The 21,941-nt window shown below is 36.5% G+C and overlaps 2 protein-coding genes and 1 long non-coding RNA gene across 14 annotated transcripts in view; 2 read left to right on the forward strand and 1 right to left on the reverse strand.

The window, feature by feature from the left end:
• Positions 1 to 14,640, forward strand: part of LOC118273576 (trithorax group protein osa) — a 30,632-nt gene extending 15,992 nt beyond the window's left edge. The window contains exons 7-19 of the mRNA XM_050694578.1: positions 50 to 301; positions 470 to 756; positions 940 to 1,155; positions 1,244 to 1,394; positions 1,637 to 1,839; positions 1,872 to 1,968; positions 2,183 to 2,291; positions 2,566 to 2,642; positions 2,967 to 3,051; positions 4,536 to 4,691; positions 5,143 to 5,367; positions 6,196 to 6,269; positions 7,910 to 14,640. Coding sequence (XP_050550535.1) covers positions 50 to 301; positions 470 to 756; positions 940 to 1,155; positions 1,244 to 1,394; positions 1,637 to 1,839; positions 1,872 to 1,968; positions 2,183 to 2,291; positions 2,566 to 2,642; positions 2,967 to 3,051; positions 4,536 to 4,691; positions 5,143 to 5,367; positions 6,196 to 6,269; positions 7,910 to 8,044 — 2,067 coding nt within the window. The 3' untranslated portion in view covers positions 8,045 to 14,640. The remainder of the gene's footprint in view (positions 1 to 49; positions 302 to 469; positions 757 to 939; positions 1,156 to 1,243; positions 1,395 to 1,636; positions 1,840 to 1,871; positions 1,969 to 2,182; positions 2,292 to 2,565; positions 2,643 to 2,966; positions 3,052 to 4,535; positions 4,692 to 5,142; positions 5,368 to 6,195; positions 6,270 to 7,909) is intronic.
• LOC126910817 (uncharacterized) overlaps positions 1 to 21,941 on the reverse strand; it is a 289,873-nt gene that overhangs the window by 188,689 nt on the left and 79,243 nt on the right. The gene's annotated exons all lie outside the window — the stretch shown is intronic.
• Positions 17,541 to 21,941, forward strand: part of LOC118278387 (tensin-1) — a 96,169-nt gene continuing 91,768 nt past the window's right edge. For 2 of the 12 annotated variants that reach the window (XM_050694422.1, XM_050694411.1), the window contains exon 1: positions 17,542 to 17,752. In XM_050694422.1, the coding sequence (XP_050550379.1) occupies positions 17,588 to 17,752 (165 nt within the window). In that variant the 5' untranslated portion in view covers positions 17,542 to 17,587. Of the gene's footprint in view, positions 17,753 to 19,219; positions 19,571 to 20,568; positions 20,895 to 21,941 lie in introns of those variants that run through there. The other 10 variants (XM_050694403.1, XM_050694398.1, XM_050694439.1 and 7 more) reach the window with 8 other exon arrangements.

The following is a 21,941-nucleotide window of genomic DNA, read 5'->3' on the forward strand; positions in this document are numbered from 1 at the left end:
TCCTTGACCTTCGCACTCGTTTGACCGTGTTACGCTTTCCAATTTGCAGATATTAAACGATAAATCTGACGAGGATGCGGAGGAAAACAGAAGAAATTCTGCAGACGGGAATAGGGGTGTTTCTCAACCTAGTGCACTGTTGTCCCAATTACTTTCAAGTAGTAATGGACCATCTGGAAATGGACGACAACAAGAAAGCAGCGACAATTATCTTGAAAGAATTGCCGGAGTGAAACGCAAGTTCGAAGAAGCTAAAGGAGTAGCAAATAACTCTAAAAGAGCTACGCCTGAAAACCAACAGGTGTGTATTGTTACTGATCAAAGCTATGGATTCTGTTTCAAAATAATTGCTATTAGTGTTATGTGATAATTCTACTATTAAGTATCTAAAATACGACAGCTGGCATATAATTATCAAGCATCGTTTGGACTCAAAAATTAAAATAGAATACTTTTGACTGAACAACAGGTCACATCGAGTGCTCTTCCCGCGTCATCGACGACGTCTTCGACGGCGACGAGTCCGGCGAGCAGTAGCAGCCCGGGCATGAGCTCGCTGTGTCGCAAGAACCAGATCCTGGTGTCGCTGCTGGCGCGCCAGCAGACCACGCCCACCACGCCCCTCCCCCTGCCCAACCCCAACCTGCGCGCCTACGGGCCCACCGCCCGCCCGCGCGCCCCGCCCCCGCCTCAGATGCCGCAGCCGCAGCGACATCACCACTCCACGCTCTCCAACATACTCACCGGCACCAACCAGTTAGTATACTACTCTCGGCAGAATGTCTTCTCAAACTAAGTACGAGAATTAGCTACCCTGGCTATTTGTAATATTTTTCTTTCGAATTTCATGTTCGAGAAGCAGCCATTTCTAGACCAACTCGACAATTTTGTGTACTTAAATAAAATGATGGAGTATTATAATGTTATGTGTTGCTGCAGCCGTGCCAACAACATGAACGGTGGCGGTGGCGTGTCGTCGGTGGGCGCGGAGGGCCCGGCCGTGAGCATGGGCAGCTCCAGCCACCTGCAGATGGTGCTGCAGGGCGGCGGCCTGGCGGGCGGCGCGCGCTACCCCGCGCCCCCGCCGCACCCCCTGCACTACTCCGCGCCCGCGCCCAACCCCGCGCCCGCGCCGCTCTACAACAACCAGCCCACGTACGTCACTACTACATACGATATCATACCGTTAACTCGATATATAAGTATACTTACGGTTTAATATTTACTCGATATTGTACGACAGGAGTGGTAATACGCGACCGCAAGGTGGGAGTGGGAGTGGCGACAGTGAGGTGCCCAGTGACCAGACACTGTCCGACATACTGGACGAAGTCATCGACAACATGCCCGACTCGGACCGGCCGCCGCCCGACGTTAGTGTGCGACAACGACAGGTATACCACCTCACCACTACATACACGATACCTTCAAGTCTTTTGTTACATTTGTTTTTGATTATTTGTTTCGTCTTAGAAAAGCAGTTCGGTCAACACACTGCAGTTTCGTGGTGCCTATAAACTATCTTAGTTTCTGATTCGTAGGTATAATCGAGCTTTGTGCAAATAACCAAGGACTACTAATTATAGTTGTTTTTCCACCGGAAGATAGATTAATGTGTGGCTCGTCGTTATTTCAGGGCATGAAAGAGAAAAACGCAATGATAAACGCAATCAGGCAGAGCCTGATGCAGTGCGAGGCCGTGGAGAAGAACCCGGGCGGGTCGAGTCCGAGCGGCGGCGGCGCGGCGGGCGGCGTGGGCGCGGGCGGCGCCTACTCCGTGGCCAGCCCCGTGAGCCCCGGCTCGCCCGAGCTGCGCGAGCGCTGGCGGCCGGCGCCCGGCCCCCGGGCCCCGGCCCCGGCCCCGCGCCGCACTACTCGGACACGGCGCGCGCGCGGGCGCTCGTGGAGCAGCAACGCGCGCGCCTGCTGCAGCTGCAGCGCAGCCAGCAGATGCTGGTCTCGCCTGAGGTAACTGCACTACTGCGTTAATACCAAATTGAAGTATAATACAGTATACTTGAACACATAAAGTCTGTATTGACTTGTCAAATTTTTGGTGATTCATTGGTTGATGTTAACCATAGTCTTACCTATTTATATTGCTCAAAAGATCAGACTAACTAGCGACCTCTCGATCTATTTTACCTATGTAAATTTTAATATTTCCTATGATTATTTACAGGCCGCTGAGCAGCCCCAGGCCGATTTAGGCTCAACTATCAACACTTTAGCACCTCCTAATGTAGCTTTAACACGAACGGACTATCACCATCAGATATATCATCAGAATAGTAAGTGTTTTTTGTATCACATCGTCACATAAAGTCAGCACCGTAATTTTCTCTATATAGGCTACAAAACAATACTTTTGAACGTCAATATTTTAGATTTAATTTAAATGAGGTCGGTTTTTCCTATCTACTACTACTTCTCTGAGAAATAAAACATAAGCAGTTTAAGTTTTTGTTTAATAAAAACATAATAAAATCAAAGATATTTCTGTCTTTCATTTTGTTGGCGGGTAATTGTTGCAATTTTTCTATAATTTATTTTGTTTCTTTACAGATCAAATGGGTCCAAATTATGGTACAAATAAAATAACCACGTCTCAACAAAATCCTATGTTGAGTCGACAACTTAGTGTAAGTAGCATACAATTTTAATATAATCTATAATTTTGTTTGCAGTATTATGATGGCAGATATAATTACTACCGTAAGACTTCCTAATACATCATTGAAATATGACTTACTAAAGCAGGAAAGCTTTACTAGTCAAATCGGGACTCAACTCACAGAAGAACGCGCCTTATCAATAACAGTTTTATTCAAGTCAATTATTTCTATTTCAATAGACTGTATTTTTTCTCACTCTACTGTAAAACATTTTCAGTATATAGTGAGTGACGTGAAGAAAGGTTTTTGTTACATAAGACGTTGTTGTTAATAAGACGTTTTGTGTTCCAGGTGTCGGGAGCGGGGTACTCTCACGGCGCCGCCCTGCACACGCCGGGGGCGCAGCCCTACCACCGCGCGCCGCGCCCGCATCTAGGTCAGTACTCTACACTAACACTGCATTCACTACACACTGTAATACCCGACACGTACCACGGCCACATGTTTCGTTATGGTAGGTTCATGCATTGCGCATTTCACATAATTTCTCTTAACTTCCTCTTCTTACTCCTGATAGACATCATTAAAAACAAATGATAAAAATGCACAATGCGCGAACTTATTTTATTACGAAAAATGTGTGACCGTCATTCGTATCGGGGACTATATTTCGCCACTCTCTTACTTCTTTATCATACCAAACACTATACTTTGCTGAACTATACTTCTCTCAATATTTCACTCAATTTTAACCCCAAACGTAGGCGATAATAACAAATAGTTAATTCATTTTCGCCAGACACAACATAATGAAGAATTTGGATGAGTGGCGTTTCATAGTTGCACAAATGTTTTGACTAATGTTCCCACTTTTGTTTTTTTTTTTTTTGTATTGACAATAAAGGGATATTATTCAAAACATATGCTAAACAGAAATTTCAGTCTGTTTTGTTCCACAATCGTATGCTCGTCCTACCTCCGCCTTTATTAAAATGGTTAAAGTATTTTCACACCCTTAAATATGATTGTGGAGACAAAATTTAAAAGTATGTATAACATCTACTTGATTATACACTGCGCATTTCAAATAACCACTTGTTTTTCTATCCATTTGAATTGCGCAAATGTCTTTTATGAATTTATTATTAAGTACTTGGGTACTATATCTCAAAATACTTTAACGATAAATTCCTATACTAACGAGCGCTGTCTATTAAGAAGAGGTACAATATTGTAAAATGTTTACATTACATATAAGAGGGTGGGTGGTCTTGTGGTTATATTTTACATTGTTTTGGAAGTAGTTTGCTTATTTTTACTCATTAAGGTGATCAGATATTTATATAATTAAAAATCTTTTTGAATTTATACTACTATCCAGTGGTTTTTGTACAGCTTTTCAATTATACTAATAATGATACATTACATTTTGGTAGATATTTATAGATTAGAAATTTGACAATACATTTTATTTGACTTCAAGAGCATGATATTATAAAAACAAACGCATGTCCCGTAGAATTTTAGAAATAGCGTGTCCTGCCAGATCTGGTCAATTCGCCAGAAAATTTAGACAAAAATCTAATTGCATGTCTATGGCTTCACTATCCGGTATCTTTATAAATCTTATGAATGCAAGATACTAGCTACGACGAGAGACAAACCTTCGCGGCCGTAGACTCATATCGAGTGACTAGCCGCCACCGCATACGCGCGGGCACTCCGCCCATCGGATACGGTAAACGTATCTGCGACGCTCAAAGCCAGCGTCCGATCGACTCTATTCGCGCTTCCGACGATATCTCGAGTCGTCACTCGCGAGATCCCTACCCCCGATCCCGGCAGGCGCATCGAATAGGTAGGTCGGGCATTGCGGTCGGCGCCTCGCTGTACGTGTACTTATCGCGGCGTGTGTGGCAGTGGGAGGCTACTACGAGGAGGGCGGCGCGGGCGCGGCCGCCTACTGCGCCGAGTACGCGCGCTGCGCGCCGCTGGGCCACGCTCCGCTCGCGCCGTTGCACCACGCGCCGCTCGCGCCGCACCCCCACGCCTCTCCGCTCGACCACCAGCACGCATGTGAGTACTGACTGCGTGGAACGAGGCGACACGAACGCCCCGTACGAACGATTCTCATGGTTTTACGTCAGGCATCACCGAAATACGTGCAGGGAAGCGTGTTAGCGTTTCGGAAGTACCTATGTCAAATTGATTATTTCTACCGTCGGCTTCGTGTCGGCGAGCGAGGTAAGGTTCGAGTAGTAGTCGAATTTGCTCGCGACGTAGCGCCAGTACTTTCTTCCGATTCCTATCGCTCTGCATGATTAATAATCTATTGCATTCTGCGCTTTAAAATCCTTCGCTTACCTGATATAACTTTGGATCGAGCTGAATGACCGCGCTACCTATAAGAACATCCAACTATTTGATGTTTACCTAAATGCCTCGGTGTAGGGTCCACAGAAAGGTAAACTACAGTCTACGAATCGGATGAGAATTAAGTTCTCAGTTAAATAATAATGTTTTTTAGGTGCAGGTAACGGTGGTGGAGTGAGCGGTGCGGGCAACGTGGGCGGCGTAGGTGGCGTGAGTGGCGTGGGCGGCGTGGGCGTGGTGGGCGGCGGCGGCGCGGGCGGCGCGTCGGAGTTCGTGCGCAACGAGCTGCGCAACATGGTGTCGCGCGCGCGCCCCGACCTGCACCCGCTGCAGCCGCCCGACATGGACCCGCTCATGAGCTTCGACATGACTCCTCCGGGTTCGTATACACTGCACTCTCTACCTTCACACCGTGACCCTACATTGTTTAGATAGACGACTCTTATTTACTGTCGACGGTTGTGGAAGTGGTCCCAATATTAATGTCGATTATTACTATCTACTTATTTACATGTTTATATTCTGAAAACATGGTATATTAACTGCAGAATAGGCTTAACGTCTTGGAGATTTTCTAATTATGTGCTCTGTGGGAATCGGTGATATTGTTTATTTGAATTATTACGAAGCAATGAACATAATCTTTGTATCTAAGTTTCTTTATTTTCAATAACAAGCTCAATGCTCAAAATCTAAATTAATAAACAATATTTATTCAACTAATACTAGAGTAGGCATAGATATACAGACACAAAAAATGAGGACAAAATTACCAAAGTCTATTACAAAACTATGTTACATATCAAACATTATAGGATTTTCATGGAAAATGAATAAGGCAGTTTCGTGACCTTATATCGAATAAAGAAAATCCTTAGTAAATATTCAAAATTAATTTTAATCATTTTTTGGGGTTATTGATTATTTTTTCTAATTTTTCAACTGTGTTATGGTAATTTGAGCCTTATATTAGACATATTATAAGGAATATTCGATTTAATTACACATTTCAAAGTAATTCCAAAACCAATGCCAGAAATATATGGCTCTTATAGGCAGCACTGTCTGTATGTGACTATGTCAGAGCTGTCCATAGTCATGTCAGTGGGGGACAATAAAGGAACGTCGCTCTCGGTAGCACGTGTTCTTGGAACATTGTCAGTGTAGGGGATAACCACTGCCAATGTATACGTGTGTACGTACGTAGGTGGCGGCAGTGTGGTGGGGGGCCGAGCGACCTCGGCGTCTACTAATTCGTGGGAATCGCAACAGAGCACCCCGGTAAGCTTGGGACGCGTACAGCGATTACAAAATATCATCTAGTCACTTCACTACTTTATGGGTTTTCATTTTTCTGTAGACCTACCTATAATTATTACGTCTGCTCTGCTGCGTGTGTTGTCGATTCGATCATCTTGATTCTAGAAGCTGAGTGAAGTGTATCAAGGTTCGCTTACCACACTGGCAAATCATGACGAACTATATTTTAGAAGTAGGATTAAAAATTAATTATTTATTTGATCATGCAATATTAATTACAGTGAATGAATCAGAGATGCCAATTTGGTATAGCTTAAATTGATACATTTCCAAATTTTGAATAAGCTTTTGTGATGTGATGTACAATAATGTCTCTTATAGTGAAATCTATTTCAATTTCAAAAATAATCATCTCAGATATTTTTCTTAGATACTTTGATTTAAACGTACAATATAATTCACCGGCTTATAGGATTTGACTTTATAAAGGTTGAGCTTATGGAAGAACGGGGAGAACAAATCGCATGCGCAGAGTTCTGAAGTGTGGTGGAGGTTTTGTGATGTTGTAGTAATAAAACAACAGCATTATATTTTTGCAATAGATCGCTTATTGTTCGCTTATAAAATGTTTTAGAACATTTTTCGTTGATTACGTTTCCGTAGTTATACAGGAGAAGATTGCATGGCGGTAATTGAAAATTGAATCGGTTTATAGTACATTAGAGATTACATTTGTGCGAGAAGCGATCAAAATCATACTGTCATTGTTTGGATTGGATTTGAGTGACTTTCAATTTCCTTTAAATGCATGATTAAGTTGCGGTAATTATTTCCAACAAGTGGTGTTTAATTAAAGAGTAATAAGGAAAAAGATTTTTAAGATGGCAGACGTATGAGATCTACAAACTTACATGAATACGTAGTACCTATATCTACATTTTTCAACGCATAGCTAGTTATTGCCACAGAAAGTGTAAAGTCTAAGTAAAGTCAATTATATTTTGATCGTTCCTCGTATACAGTAAACATTTATCTTCTGCTTTCCTAAATAAAAGATGCTATCAGTTCCTTAATACTACTTAGTGAAAATAACAGTGTTTAGTTACATTAAGTAATTTTATTAATGAAATTTAATTTACCCAACATGATTTAAATACAACTTTATTACGATTGAGTGTAGTTAATAATATAGTCAATTTCTAATAAAAATGAATAGTTCATTGTTAAATAATTAATGACAATGATAGGTATAGGATATGGATAGTTATCTACATTCATATTATACCTACTACACAATTATAGTACATCAATAAGATTATACATACTTTCTACCATGTGTAGGCTACTTCTATGACATTATTGCTTATTTAAAACGATTTGAACAATACGTTTTAACAACACGACGTCGACGAGACTACTAACTTACCAGTGTGCTTCCAATAATACAATAAATTCGTTTATACGTGTTTAAAAAACCTTCGCAAAAGTAACTAACAAATCAATGTTGAGAATCAATATTAATTTTATGTTATGGGTTAAGAGTCTCTTCGCAGTAGGAATAGGAACATAATACTTGCACATTATGTTATTTTCTAGTAGGAGCACATATCGGTGAAAGCTTGTGTGAGGAGTAGAGGGTAAGATGTTTGGTTTCCGTGCAGAGTACTACGGAGGCGGGCTCGGCGGAGGCGGTGTCGGCGGCGGGCGGTGATGAGACGCGCGCGGGCGGGGCGGGCGACGGGCCGGCGGCGGCGGCCAGTAAGGCGTCGCTGCTGCAGAAGCTGCTGTCGCAGTGATGTGACTGACGTGCCCACTGGCGCACTGGGCGCTGTGTGCGCTCCGGCTCTCGCTGAACTTTGCATTTATTCCTTTCTCGCTTCATCGGATGGACGTTAACCGACGATCCTTAGATTCCAGCGTAACGAACGTCGTCGTTCCGAGTTACGGTCTACGTGGTACCTCTGCGGCTGTAAATCTCACATTCGTGAGAATAATATAGTACATACGCGTATTTATAGACATCTTTAATGTAGTCTAGTAGTGCTAGTGATGTTTTCGAGTTGTATAAAATCGTTTCGTTGATGATATTTACTTCTAAGTTCGTTGAGAAACTTTAGGTATGGTCTTTTATAAATATGTATCTATGTATTATCTTTCATTATGCTCTAATTTTAACGAAAAACGAATCGATGCGAAATTCGTAGCTTCCTGTGATGGAAAAAATAGTGATTAAATATGTTATTAACTCGTACGCCCAGTACACACACACAATGTACAATAGAAATATACCGCGTGCAATATTGTATAGAAATATTAAATACATATTTTGGCGTTGTGAACGTTATGTATTATAGTATGAAAGTCAGATGTTACCTGTTATGACAAAGTAATTTGTATTATAGTATATGATGACGAGACGTCGAGCGAAATGGTTTCTCTTATGGAGAATATTATTTTTACGTGTAAATAATATGTTGTTAAATTATAGCTGTTGCTTTATTGTAAATATTTTGTTAAAATATTTCTTTGTGTTTCGTGTATGGTAAATATTCTTTTTAATTTGAATCCTTTTATGAAATTCATTAAATAATTTCAAATATTTTTTATGTTTTTCCAATTCCTATTTTCTATATTTTTATTAAATGACTAATTTTGATGTTATAATCACAGTAATCGTTGTCTTGGTTCTCGTGATTGTTAAAAGATTATTTATATATGAGTATAGTAGTTATCGATGTTGAAACGTTATACTCGCATTAGTATCGCAATTAATGAATTTAATTTTTATATTATTACAATTATTTTAATTTTTATACAACAAGTAGCAAACTTACATTATGAAAGTAATTATATACATTTTATTATTATTATTATAAAAAGATCAAAAATGACACTTATTTACAATATTATTTTTACACTTTTATGTCTGTGATTATAACATTTATCATGTCTTGATAGTAGAGTACAACCCCCTTGTTTGGTCGACGAAATTACCCTAATACAAAGGCGCGGATATGTTATAAATAGAAAATAAGAAGGAATGGTAAAGAATCGATATATAAACATGTTTTATCGATTCGATGTAAGATTTAATTTCTTTGCACATTGTGCTAATTATTATGGAATGTGGTGAATAACAACGTGTTGGATGACCTAAATTTTTACGAGTCTAAAATATGATGAACATTACCAAGTTACGAGTTATACCTTTGTGTATAAAATGTACGATGTCTAGCATATTTCGACTAAAGATCATTATGACAATATTGACATAAACATTTTGACAATTTGATGTTCCTATCGTAGACACTATTTGCAACGGTATTTATACAAACTCCTTTATTTCAAATTCTATGCATTCTTTACTAAAACCTGTTAAAATAACACCTGTATTCGTTTAAAACATTATTACGATTCATTATGTTGTAATTCAAATGAATGTTGTAATTCCTAATTTATTGTATCGTTGCAAATAGTACTAAAGATGCGAAGACAATTACGAATAAAAATATATAACATACATTTTACGCTATCGTGTAATTGCTAATTACATATGAAAGAAGTAAACTACGTAATTCGCAGCCGATGAAAACGATATTTATTCCGAGGAGAATATTATCGTACATCACACAGTCTTAATTATAAACGTTGTTTATATATTTGAAATAAAATTCCTTTCGGTAGATTATGTTACATACGATATAAAACTTTAGTGTTTTCGTAAAAATGATGTTTATAATTAAGTGGGTAAAATGTTTGACTGTGTGTGTATTATCCTAAGTTCTACGGTAGAAGGTCAATGTTAAATAACATCAATGTTTGATGTCATTATTAGTAACTATAAATTAAATGTTAGGCACGAAATTTACAGTATTTACTTCGCCATTTCAGGCAGTGGAATACTTTAATGCTATATTGCCCAAGTCTCGGCAATATAGGTAAATAATTACGGAAAATATAAAATTAAAAAAGTACTTTTCAAGTATTTTCTTTCGGATTTGATAATGGATAAGTGAAGTATTACTGCTTGAGGTGGCGTGTATTTCGACGTTAACGATTAAGCGTACTAGAATTGCACAATATTACCTAATAATAATTAATATACGTTAACTTTAAAGTGTAATAATAAAATATGACTTAGACCTTTGGGTGTGGTGTGTGTATCCTAATAACGGTCTAATATGTGTAACGTAAATTATATAATTATCCACTGGTTAGAACGTGTAGCAGACTTGTTAACAGTATTGTCAATCCGTTATTTTTGTATACGGGACCATAAGATAATGATCAGGTTACACAGCGAACCATGGTACTAGGGTACATGCTGCCGCTGACTTGATGAGTCCTGATCTGGAATTGTATACCTTATTGACTCCATAACAGTTTGCACTTTCCCTATATTCCTTATAATTTATTCGCGATTGACAAGTTAATCGATATGAAGTACTTAAGAAGAATTCATGGGGGTTCACTCAATTTAGATCATAAGTAAGTTGTCTTGTTATATCCCTTAAAATGTATTAATTACTTTCTAACGTCAACCTTTTCAAAATACCAACCATAACATTTAGAACCTAGGTACTTTAAAGAAGTAAATTGTGATGTGCTATAACTAAAATGAACGTACAAAATATGTATAGATAAACCACAAATCAAGTTAAACAAGTAATCAGACTATATAATATAAACATATTTTTATACCATACGGAGTAAATAGAATGAAATGTAGGCCACTGACCAATACAATTTGTCATTGTTATTGATAAAATTGAGAACATCGGCTCAGTTAATATATGTGGGTAGTGAGATAAGTAAGCTTTACGCAATCTGATGACCATACAAATATAATTCATTCCACGCGATGGTTTCAGAGAGGCGAGTCCTGTGTTAATAAGTAAATTTCAAACCAATAAAGTACAAGTGATGGCCTTGTAACGTGAAAATATAAGCAAATAGACAGAGGAATAGCCGTGTCTTATACATTCATAATACATAAATATATGATAACAAAATTTATTTACTCGTAACCAGTCGCTAGATGAAACAGCATATGATGCCGTCACTTAGTTTACAACAACTTGACGAAGATAAATGTACACAAATGTTATATTTTTTGCAGATTTACGGTAACAGATCTAGTTTATGTAATCAAGACTATATAATAACGTTTGAAACACGTCCATTGCATGAGTAAACCGTTTACTTTTCTGTTAAATGTAAATAATACTGTCATGCCGTAATAATGCATCTGTGCCTGAAATTATAGATAAAGAATATTTTTTCAATGCCACCTTTTTAAAAAAGTAAAGTAATACGATAATAATAATTAATAATAAATATTGAAAATGAAATAGAATTTAGTAATAATATACATAAAATATCGAATAAAGTCATAAGTCTGCAAGAGTATAGATTCCATTAAAATATGATTGTAGCTTTTACCTAGATCAAAGTCATTGTAAATAATCTACATCGAATTTAGAGCAGATTCACGTGAGATGCATCTACCACAAAACTGTAGCGATATTAAATCATGAGATGATGAACTAGCCTACACAGTATGCCTTTGATAGATAAAACCTTCAAACGGGACTCACGTCTACATAGGTGATATATTATGTAGTTACAGTGGAATTATAATTGGTGAATTTTAGTCTTCCAAAACTAAAAGTAGTCTGGTCTGCGTCATAGCTTAGAGATGCAAGAAGTCCATGTTAAGAAACCGTTCAAGTCTTGCATTCAACTCAAGGTTAACAATGTAAAAGTACAAGAAACGTGATATCTAATGCAAAGGAGCAGTTTTCAACTAGAAACAAAGTAATCAATATCATTGCAGTAATTCTGTGACGCTGCGGTTTTTTAACATGGACTCACTGTATTATTTACTCATTGAGTTCTACCTCAAATTTCCATTTGGATAAACGTTGTAAAATGCTTGATAAAGCTTTGCAATTTCTAATCTACCTTTGTGTTAAATGTGTGCCATTACAGTTTTTCTTATAAATCACACATAATGTCCTGCTAATTATTCAATGTTTATAATGCTCTTGCAAGTAATTTTTCGTATTTCCCGGCCTAGATTAATTGATTATGTTTGGTATCTTACTGTAAATGTTTTACATTTGGACAATTATTTTGTTACTGACATTTTATTATGAATTCTGTTTGAATCGTAACTTCAATAAGTAACTTCTTTTCGAATATTCGAATAGTTTTGCTAGAAATCGAAATCACGATTTGTACAACGACTTAATAATGAAACGCACTTCCGAGTCGCCATTCGAAAAGCTCAATAACATACTGAATTTCTTTCTCTTAGAAGTTGTAGAATACGTAATTACATTTCCTAGGTAATGCGACGTCATTAAATTGAATCCTATATAGTGTGCTCTGTCTGTGTTCTGACATCACTGCAACACGTCTATGATCATCAACGAAAATTAGTATTCCTATAATATAAACAAATATTTTGATAACCGGACATTTAAAAATTTTAAAATGCTTTATATGTATGGGAATCGTCTAGATGTAATCAAATGTTAGAAAGATAATTACTTGGTGTAATGAATGAATACCTCATTGTAAGAATCAATTGGAACTTGTAGTTCATAACAAAATTGTACAAACTGTTACAATACTGTTTAAAACATAGATGAAGGAAGATCATTTAAAAACGCTAGTGTGTGCTGATATACCTGTAAGTCTTTTCTAATTAATTTTAGAATATATTTGATTTATGAATTGGAATAACCAATTCAAATATTGATTTATTGAAATTTTCGGAGTAAATGATTATGTCGAACATAAATTGTAAGAGCATGGTAGATTTTACATTCTATAATTACATTTCTGGAGAAATTGGTATATATTGAAATGTTACGTATAATTTGGAATTCTATATAAGAAGGTTGAAAATCAATTTCATTTTATAATTAAGAAAATACGACCCATTGTCTCAGAGTAAATTTAATTAATTAAAATATAATTAATTGGGTCCAAAATTCCATCCAATCTTGCAGAAAAAATACAATTGGACTGCATTAACTAATGTGATATATCGATGTGTAATAGAAATATTTTTTTATCATTCATAAAGTTACTCTGCGGCAGGGGCCCCTATAATCACTATCACTCTGCATTATTGTACACGAGAAACATAGACGGGTACGGGAGTCTTTGATTCTGCGGGAAAACATAATTAGTTTACAATAATTTGTTTTCAGTCTTATGTTACACTTGATAAATCAATTTATTTTATAGTTATTGTTGATTTTCCTGATATATGATAATAAACAAAGGGTTTTCTAAAACTTCCTCTACTCGGAGGTAAGATTGTGTGATAAAATATTTATTATAGAAGGGATGACAGTCGCTAACACAACAAGGCATTCCCGTACACAGTTGATTTTATTTTTTGTATAAAATCATGCCTTTTGTCTTGGCCTGTCGTCTTCGTACAAGGGTATTTTTATATTGTGAATATTACTTAGGTTTAATATTCTGTTATAAAGTTATAAATAAACTAATTATGTTTTTCAAAAACCTTGCAAAGTGATTTTAGATCAGGTCACTCACAGAATTGATTTTTGGGAATGTGTGCTTTATTAGTTGTATGGTAGAGCTGTGTGTTTCTATGATTGTAGGAATAAGCTCAACGGTAGGTTTCCTTCAGTCATTAATCCCCACTATAGTGTTGTTGATCACAATTTCAAACATTACCTGAGCCAGATAGGAAACTTGTAAAATACAGAAACCTAGTCCTTGTTTCTACAATGGTCGTTTTGTGAGTGGCCGTTAAGTCTGTGTTATTTAGTTCTTCAGATGTTAGTTAAGGCCTTTTGTGTTGCTGTGCATTTCTACGCATTGTATGTATGTATGTTTATATATTGTAAATAGCTAAAATACATATATTTTTACGATTAGCATACACAACCAAAGTTGTTATGAAGTGATGGTTGATTAAATAAGAAATTTAACTATAGGTCGTTATGTTTATTTTAGAAGAGATACAAATAAACCTGTACAGTTGCAATGTCAGTACATCCAATGTCTTGTCGTAGCATTTTAAACAACCGCCCTGGTATTAGGAATAATTAAATTGTTATTTTTGGCACAAAGATATTGACTAAAGTTGAAATATTGTAACGAGAAAACATACAAATGAAAAGGAGTCATAAAAGGTCGCTCCTTTTGTTCCTAGTAGCTTGCTCCGGGTCATTTACCATTTAGTAACTGTCAATTAATAAAACATACACGTCATGTACTAATACCTTCAAAATGTTTGAACTGTAATATTTTATTCATTGATGAAATCAGGCGTTATGAGTACATAACATTTAAGTTGTATTTTTTTGTACATTTTAGATTCGAAAATATATTAATATCTAAATAAGTGGTGTTTTTATTTGTGCATCCCATTTGTAAGTAAGTGTTGCTGACGATTTTCTCTGTAAAGTAAATTAGGAAAACATGTGCATTTTTCTGTTTTTACTGGCAGTCAAAAAATCTACGACGGCCTACGACAGAAAAGTGCATCGATCGTCCGATATTACTGACGACGGACTCAAAAGTCCTTTTACCCTTGTGGTAAAAGAGTACTTTTCAGGGAATTAGATAGTCCTTTTTTAACCGATTACTGTAGAATCTAGAGCTAGCGGAGAAAAAAAACTTGAGAGAAATCAAATTTCCACGCGGACAAAGCCACAAGCGTACAGCTAGTTTCGTTAAAAAAAAACTTAATTCGGTAAGTAATCTCTTTGTTTGTTTGTTTGGACCTTATATAATATTTCAATCAAATGTGACAGCAGATACTTGAAACCAAAAATAAAATCCTCGGCAAGGTCTCATAATCCTCTCAAATTATTCGTTGTGTAATTTGACTTTCAATTTATTTTTGTGACATGATAGCTTCATTGCTTCGCTGGCCGTTGGTCGACTGGTTGCATTACCGTCGAATAGTATGAGGTCGTGAGTTCCTCGGATTGTTCAAACGTAATGGGACTTTCGATTTCTTTTTATTGTAGATACCTGTGTCTCGAGTTTGAGGTTTTGAGAGAGAAAGAAAGACAATGCTTCATTAGATTCAATAATAGGTACATCTTTAACCTTTTGAACGCCAGAGCAAAAACGCATGAACTTGCCCTCAACGCCAGGCCACAAATTCACCGCAAATACCTACGAAAAAAATAGGGATTCCAAAACTTCATCGATAATCAATTTTATTTTCATTTTCGTCAGGGTCACAAATACGTGACAAGCGAAAACTGTCCCTGAGCGCCAACGACACAAATATGTGACAAAAACACGAAATAAACTATTTAACCAGGTCCCGAAATTTAAATGAAACTTAAATAATTAAGCAGTAGGTAACATAGCATAATTATTAAGAGAATGACATTATAAATCTATATACCTACCAAAGTTGTGCACTAAGTATATACCTAATTATTTAAACTCGTCATATTAAAATGAGTCGTCTTTATATGAGTACATATAAACTTACATCATACCTACTTGTATCTATATATTTACCCTAGACTGTACTCGTACTTACTATTAAAACATCTGACATTAAATTAGAATTAACTTACTCGCCATTTTTGCAATTATAATGTAGGTACTCGATAAAATATTTTTTGCAACTTCCCCGCATTTAAAAACACGGCATGCGCTTACGACGTCACGAGTCCGACATCTATACATGTCAATGGCGCAGAAGGGATTGCATATCGGTAGTATGCTAGGGATGCGCATGATTGGCGAAAAGGGAATGTCGATAATATTGAAAATATTTTAAACTAGCGGACCCGACAGACGTTGTCCTGTCTACACGTCTTTAATTTGAACATTTGTCGGATCCAATGTAAAACATTCCAAAATCAACAACTACAAATAAATTAAAAATTAATTAAAAAAAACATTGTCCAGCGGACAAAATTGTGAATGTAAACCATTCTCAGATCCCCTTGAACACACACAAAAAATCATCAAAATCAATCCAGTCGTTTAAGAGAAGTTCAGTGACATACACACGTACAGAAGAATTATATATATAAAGATATGCTATTATACCCAAGAATTTTTCAGTTTAAAATATAGTATATTTACCTTTTTTCTCAGAGACTAAGGTTATATATATACTTTTTAATAGTTATTACAAAAAATAAGCGAGTCATTTAGCTGAAGTTTTAATATTACTTGAATTACACTACATCACTAGTAGGCATGTATACATGCCATTGGCGCGAGAGAACATGCTTTTTTAGCCGATATTTAAGTTGTTTTTATCAATCAAATATTAGAATAACTATATTGCAATTTTGTTCACTGTGTACAATTATGTAATAACTGGGTATTCAGTTCTTAAGATACATCAATAAAACACGTGAAAGTAATGACTTAATGTGTTTATTTTGTTTTTCTCTGTGATCTGTTTCTTGGCATCTATAGATGTCGGTGGCGCACAGGGCACGCTTGCGCATGACATCTATTCATGCCATTGGCGTTCAAAAGGTTAAAGGTAACTAGGTACCTCTTTGATCGAGTGGTCGCAAGTGCGACTACTGGGCAAGGGGTCTTGGGTTCGATTCCCGGGTCGGGCCAAATACCTACTGGATACTACTATACCGGACACAATTCTGAAATAGCCTCACCCTCTATTACATGGGATTTATAAGTATAACGCAAATAGTGAAAAGTGGGTATACACTGCATATTGATCATAGAGTAGTTAAGTTTAGCTCTACAATGAGTAACTTTTTTGTAATGGGACAAGCCCACCACAACCCTAAACCGCTGCAACTCCTGTAAGCCAGGATCTACAGTAGATACAACCATGAAAACACCGGAACACTGAAGTCCGGCGCGTCGCAGGGACATGAATCACTGTCTACAATGAGTAGGTACCTACCTACAGTGCTCTGGCAGGTATCATGGGTCGGTCGCCTACTGGTCAGGATGCTCTCAGATTTCTGCTATCGCCCCTAAGATGACCAATTGATCCATTATTCTTACTTACCCATATTCTACTTTTAAACCAAAATAGACAACAACTTAAAACATTTCCATCTGTGATCCTTTTGCATGTCCCTGGAACAAAACAGTCGGGTAATAATATAAAACCAAATAGCTCATGGTTACGTTTACTCATTGAAATTCATAACAGGGAGGAAATTCACACATATGTAATTGTAGGCAATTAACAACTGCCGAACTCGTTGAACGGAGTGTGCTGTGCTAGGTAACGCAGATAGGTCATTATAATCGAGAGATTCACGTCGAACGGAATCGTCTATACCGAGTTATCCGATTTTACTCCTCTACCTAACGAATATACCTTTATGACGAATATGATAGAGCAATTATCAGCTACAACTACGTGGTTAATTATCGTGTTAATAACAGTCAGTTTAGTATTTGTTTTTAATAGCTTCAGTGGTCTAGAGACAATGAATTGGGTAAGATGGTTCCGAAATAAGGAGCAGTCGTTGTTGGCTATACCTGGGGTAAGTCTGTTTTTATTTGTTTTACCACTTATGTATATATTTTATTTATTACACGATGTATTCCTGGAAGGGGTAGATGGTATATTTGAAAGTTAGAAATAACACAATTTTCTTGTTTTTTTTATAATATTGAATATACATATTTTGTTCTCCACGGATTCGATTCCGTGCCCTTGTCATAAAATTAGCTAATTTTCTTTAAGTCAGTAATAATAATTATTATAAAGATCTTATATGCTCTTACGTTATTAGCCCCATGTTATAAGCGACGCGTCCGTTTGCATATATCGAGTGTCAGTGGTAATTTCGCAAAGTCGTAAAGTTTCATTCGGGAATCAAACTTAGCTAATGTGAGCAGATAATCACTATAGTGCCTAGCTATTCTTTTTTAGTTAAAACTATCTTAAAGCTACGTACCATGTCGGCACACAGCTCTTATATAGTTAAAATAATTAGCAATATTATTGAGAATAACTTTGAATAGATGACACAGTAGATAAATAAGATCAATCGGGTCAGAACAACTTGTAATTGCAACTATTACAAGTACTTAATATCTAGCGCTAGGGTTGGTAGAAATTAAAATATAGGAACATTATCACAATAGTACAATCGATTGCGTTGTGTGAGTGAGGTAACCTGAGGCCCGATTACCCCCTTTCCCGATCTTCCCAATCCCTGTTTCTCCAACAACCCTTAAATTCCTAACCCCCAAAAGGCCGGCAACGCACTTGTAACGCCTCTGGTGTTTCAAGTATCCATGGGCAGCGGCGATTGCTATCAGGTGATTCGTCTGGTCGTTTACCGGATTATTCCATAAAAAATTGAGGTCCTATCTCCCTATTTCCTACGTTTAAAGATTTATCTATGTGTATAGCAATGATGGCCTCAAAGGCTTACGTAAATACAAATTTAGTCTAATTAACGCATTCACCGTCGATAAAGTAAATTAATTGATGAGGTCACTTGAAATAGCACAAAACGTAAATTGCTCTGAATTTGTCGGAGGAAGAGGATCGTATGCGGCTCAGATACTGTTACAGCTGTTGTTAACTTGACTATTCCTTTTTTTTTGCAATAAGCGTACCAAAAAATGTCAGCAGATACTAGTTTTAAAGCAGATATGGCTATGAAATAAAGTTTTTCCTACAGTGGCTACAATAGCCATGAAAATAAAGTTCATATTGTTTTGAGAACAAACCCTTTGCATGTGAATTTATTTATACAACAAGTATGCCAACATTGTCAACACATTTTATTTATGCGTAGGCACTTCGATTGAAGTCCAAAATATCTGTGGAACGCATGAAATTCTTCGCGGCATTTAGGTACCGCACCGTACCGGCTCGCCCTTTCGTGTTCCATTCCCGCAGTCCCGGCGGGGGGCGTGCGCCCGAATGTCGGGAGTGTTTGGGATTTCGAGTTAGTATCCTGGAACGGCGAGCTGACTGAGCCCTGCCGTAGTCAGGAGGCGCGCGCCCGGCCGGCCGCACGCATGCGTACCCTCCCGTATCCTGTTGCACGCACGTACACCGTCACCTTCACGACCGCGAATATGTTTACGCTATGTTAGATAACAAAAGCTTTTCCCCAGTCATTGTTTATAACTTCATGCAATTATAGAAAACATGAATGGACCACTTAATTTTTCCTTTATTAGTTAATTGTGATGAATTAATACGTATTTGAGATTATGTGGTAAGGTCAACTAGTGCAAAAACGATTTGCAAGATCAGAAACATGCCCTGGAGTTGTCCGTGGTCGCGCGACCGCCAGCAACCACTGGCGGTCAGTCCGCCACTGCATCTGTTGTTGCAGGTTTGTTTGTGTTCAACTTTAAAACAATTCATTTAAGTTACAATAGTGAATCATAGTTGATTGCACTATACAATTTCTGTGCTAAATGCATGTTAAAGTAATATTATCTTCTTAATAATTAACGAAGATACTTCCGTATTAAGTGTAAATTGTAATTATGAGTAAGTAGAGTCACTTAAGTTGTGGTGTCAAACGCTCTATATTTTTATTAGAGGAATTTAAAGATTGTGTAGCCAATGAACTCGAATGTATAAGTGACAGTTTGGTGTCTGTTCAACCGATTGGAAAGTTATAGTAGGACAATCCCAGTAAGATAATGGCGGTAGCCAGGGAGACGTTATCCCGGGAATGTTTTAATGGATTTAAAGTGGTGTATGCGTGTTATAATCATGTCCATAAAATGTTCAGATGGAGTCCGAGCATAATCGGACTACTTAACTTTTTCTCTGATGATATAAGAGCGTTTATGCTCTCTTTGATCATCAATTTTATTTTATTCTTGTTTAGAAAATGAACTTAGAAACTTTAAAAGGTTCTCTCTCTCTCAGAATTATTGGAACATCTACCTTTGTCGATGTAAATTCAATACAAAGACAGTTTACGAATTCTAATAAAGGTGTACGTGAATACAATAATAGAAGTTCGAGCGTTACTTTAGTGTCACATAAGAAAGGAGACAGAATGACGGAAGTGCGAAAATGGTTGACTTTACCAAATAAATGATAATGGTCAAGCGATGGTTACCTGGCTTACCTGTGTATTGTGACGTGATTAAAATAATAGATCGTCGTCGTGACAATATTATTGTGTTATTTTCATTCAAGGTTTTTTTAAAGCGTATTGTTTATGTAAGGTACACTACAAATATATTGTAACTCCTATAGTGCATTGCAAGTTAACAAAAAAAATGTGAGAACTGTCCAGTATCCATGATCGCTTGTGAACTAGTGTAGTGATGAGTTTCTGGGGTGCAATCAGCTGGGTCCGCGGCTCAGTCACAAGTTGCTTGTGCCCGCGGCTGCTCGCATGTGCAGCCACCGGATTATCTCACATCTACGTCAATTTATTTATCACTATTTCTCGTAATAAACTTCAAATCATTAACCATGCTTAGTTTAAAAATACTATAAAATATTATTAACGTAACATTTCTTTTAATATGTGCAATGTGAATTTGTGATGTTTAATAATGATTTAAAAATTATGTTTATAGTAAATTAGTTTTTAAAAATGACTATATAAAATGCCTTGGAATTGTTTGTGGGGGTACCAGGCGCCTGCTCCAACTTGCAGAGTTAGTGGACCGCTGCACTTATTACTGCAGGTATACATCGACCTTCAATATTATTATTTAGTAGAAAAAACCGGCTTTTTTGTTTTCTTTCTCTCCCACTATTGTTATGTTTAGATTCGCTGCACGTAATACCATTAAATTATATAATTATAAGCAGGTTTTATGGAAATAATACGTAGTTAGTAGCTTGTAGCCATAACAATTTAATGTATGCAAGTAATTAATCATAGACTAGAGGTAAATAGATTCTATCTTTTTAATATACACAGACGTCAGCATGATTCAACGAAAAATAAATACATTACACAAAAAATAATATTATTGTTCAAAAAAGGAAGTGTCTTTTTATTTTATTTTTTTTATTTATTATTAAAGTGTACTTACTTATTAGTGCCTCATAATAGCAAACGTACGACATTTCATTTTACGTATCATCTTTCTTACTAATAAAATAGGTTTTATAACTTTTCCCTGCACCTTGTAAGTAGTTAATATTTTATTAATATTAATTAACCTAGGTAGCCCTTAGCCTCGTAACAGTTAAGGTTAATGATGAATAATTATAAAATCATTTTAATCATAATCATCCTCTAAGACTACTTTCTTTTACCGTGTTTAGTTAATTTATTTGAAACTTTATGTCTTTAACGTTTCAGCTTAAATTTAATTAAATAATTTTCTTGACTTTATTAATTTGATATGATCATTAATTTTTCGGTACGGTGAATGCCCATTGGATAATTTTAAAATGAGTTTTTCTTATCAACGTATGTAGGTAATTACCGTATGCAATTTCCAATCAGGTTTTTCGAAATAAAAAGTATCGAGAATTTGTGTTATAACGCCATAACATTACGCTAACATTTTTTAATATAAAAGTTACCTAAGATAGATAGTTGTACAAAGAAGTAAAAAAAGTCGGAAAGTCATTATCTCATATATTGTGGCAATACCGAATGAAGTACGTACTTTCTTTCTTCTTCTTATATTTTTAAAGGTTACTGAATATTTATTTAGAAAAAAGAATAAGAAAATCCTTTGTTAGAAAATCGAAAATACAAAGACAGTGCTCAATGA

The sequence above is a fragment of the Spodoptera frugiperda genome, chromosome 1, assembly GCF_023101765.2.
Source record: "Spodoptera frugiperda isolate SF20-4 chromosome 1, AGI-APGP_CSIRO_Sfru_2.0, whole genome shotgun sequence".
NCBI lineage: Eukaryota > Metazoa > Arthropoda > Insecta > Lepidoptera > Noctuidae > Spodoptera > Spodoptera frugiperda.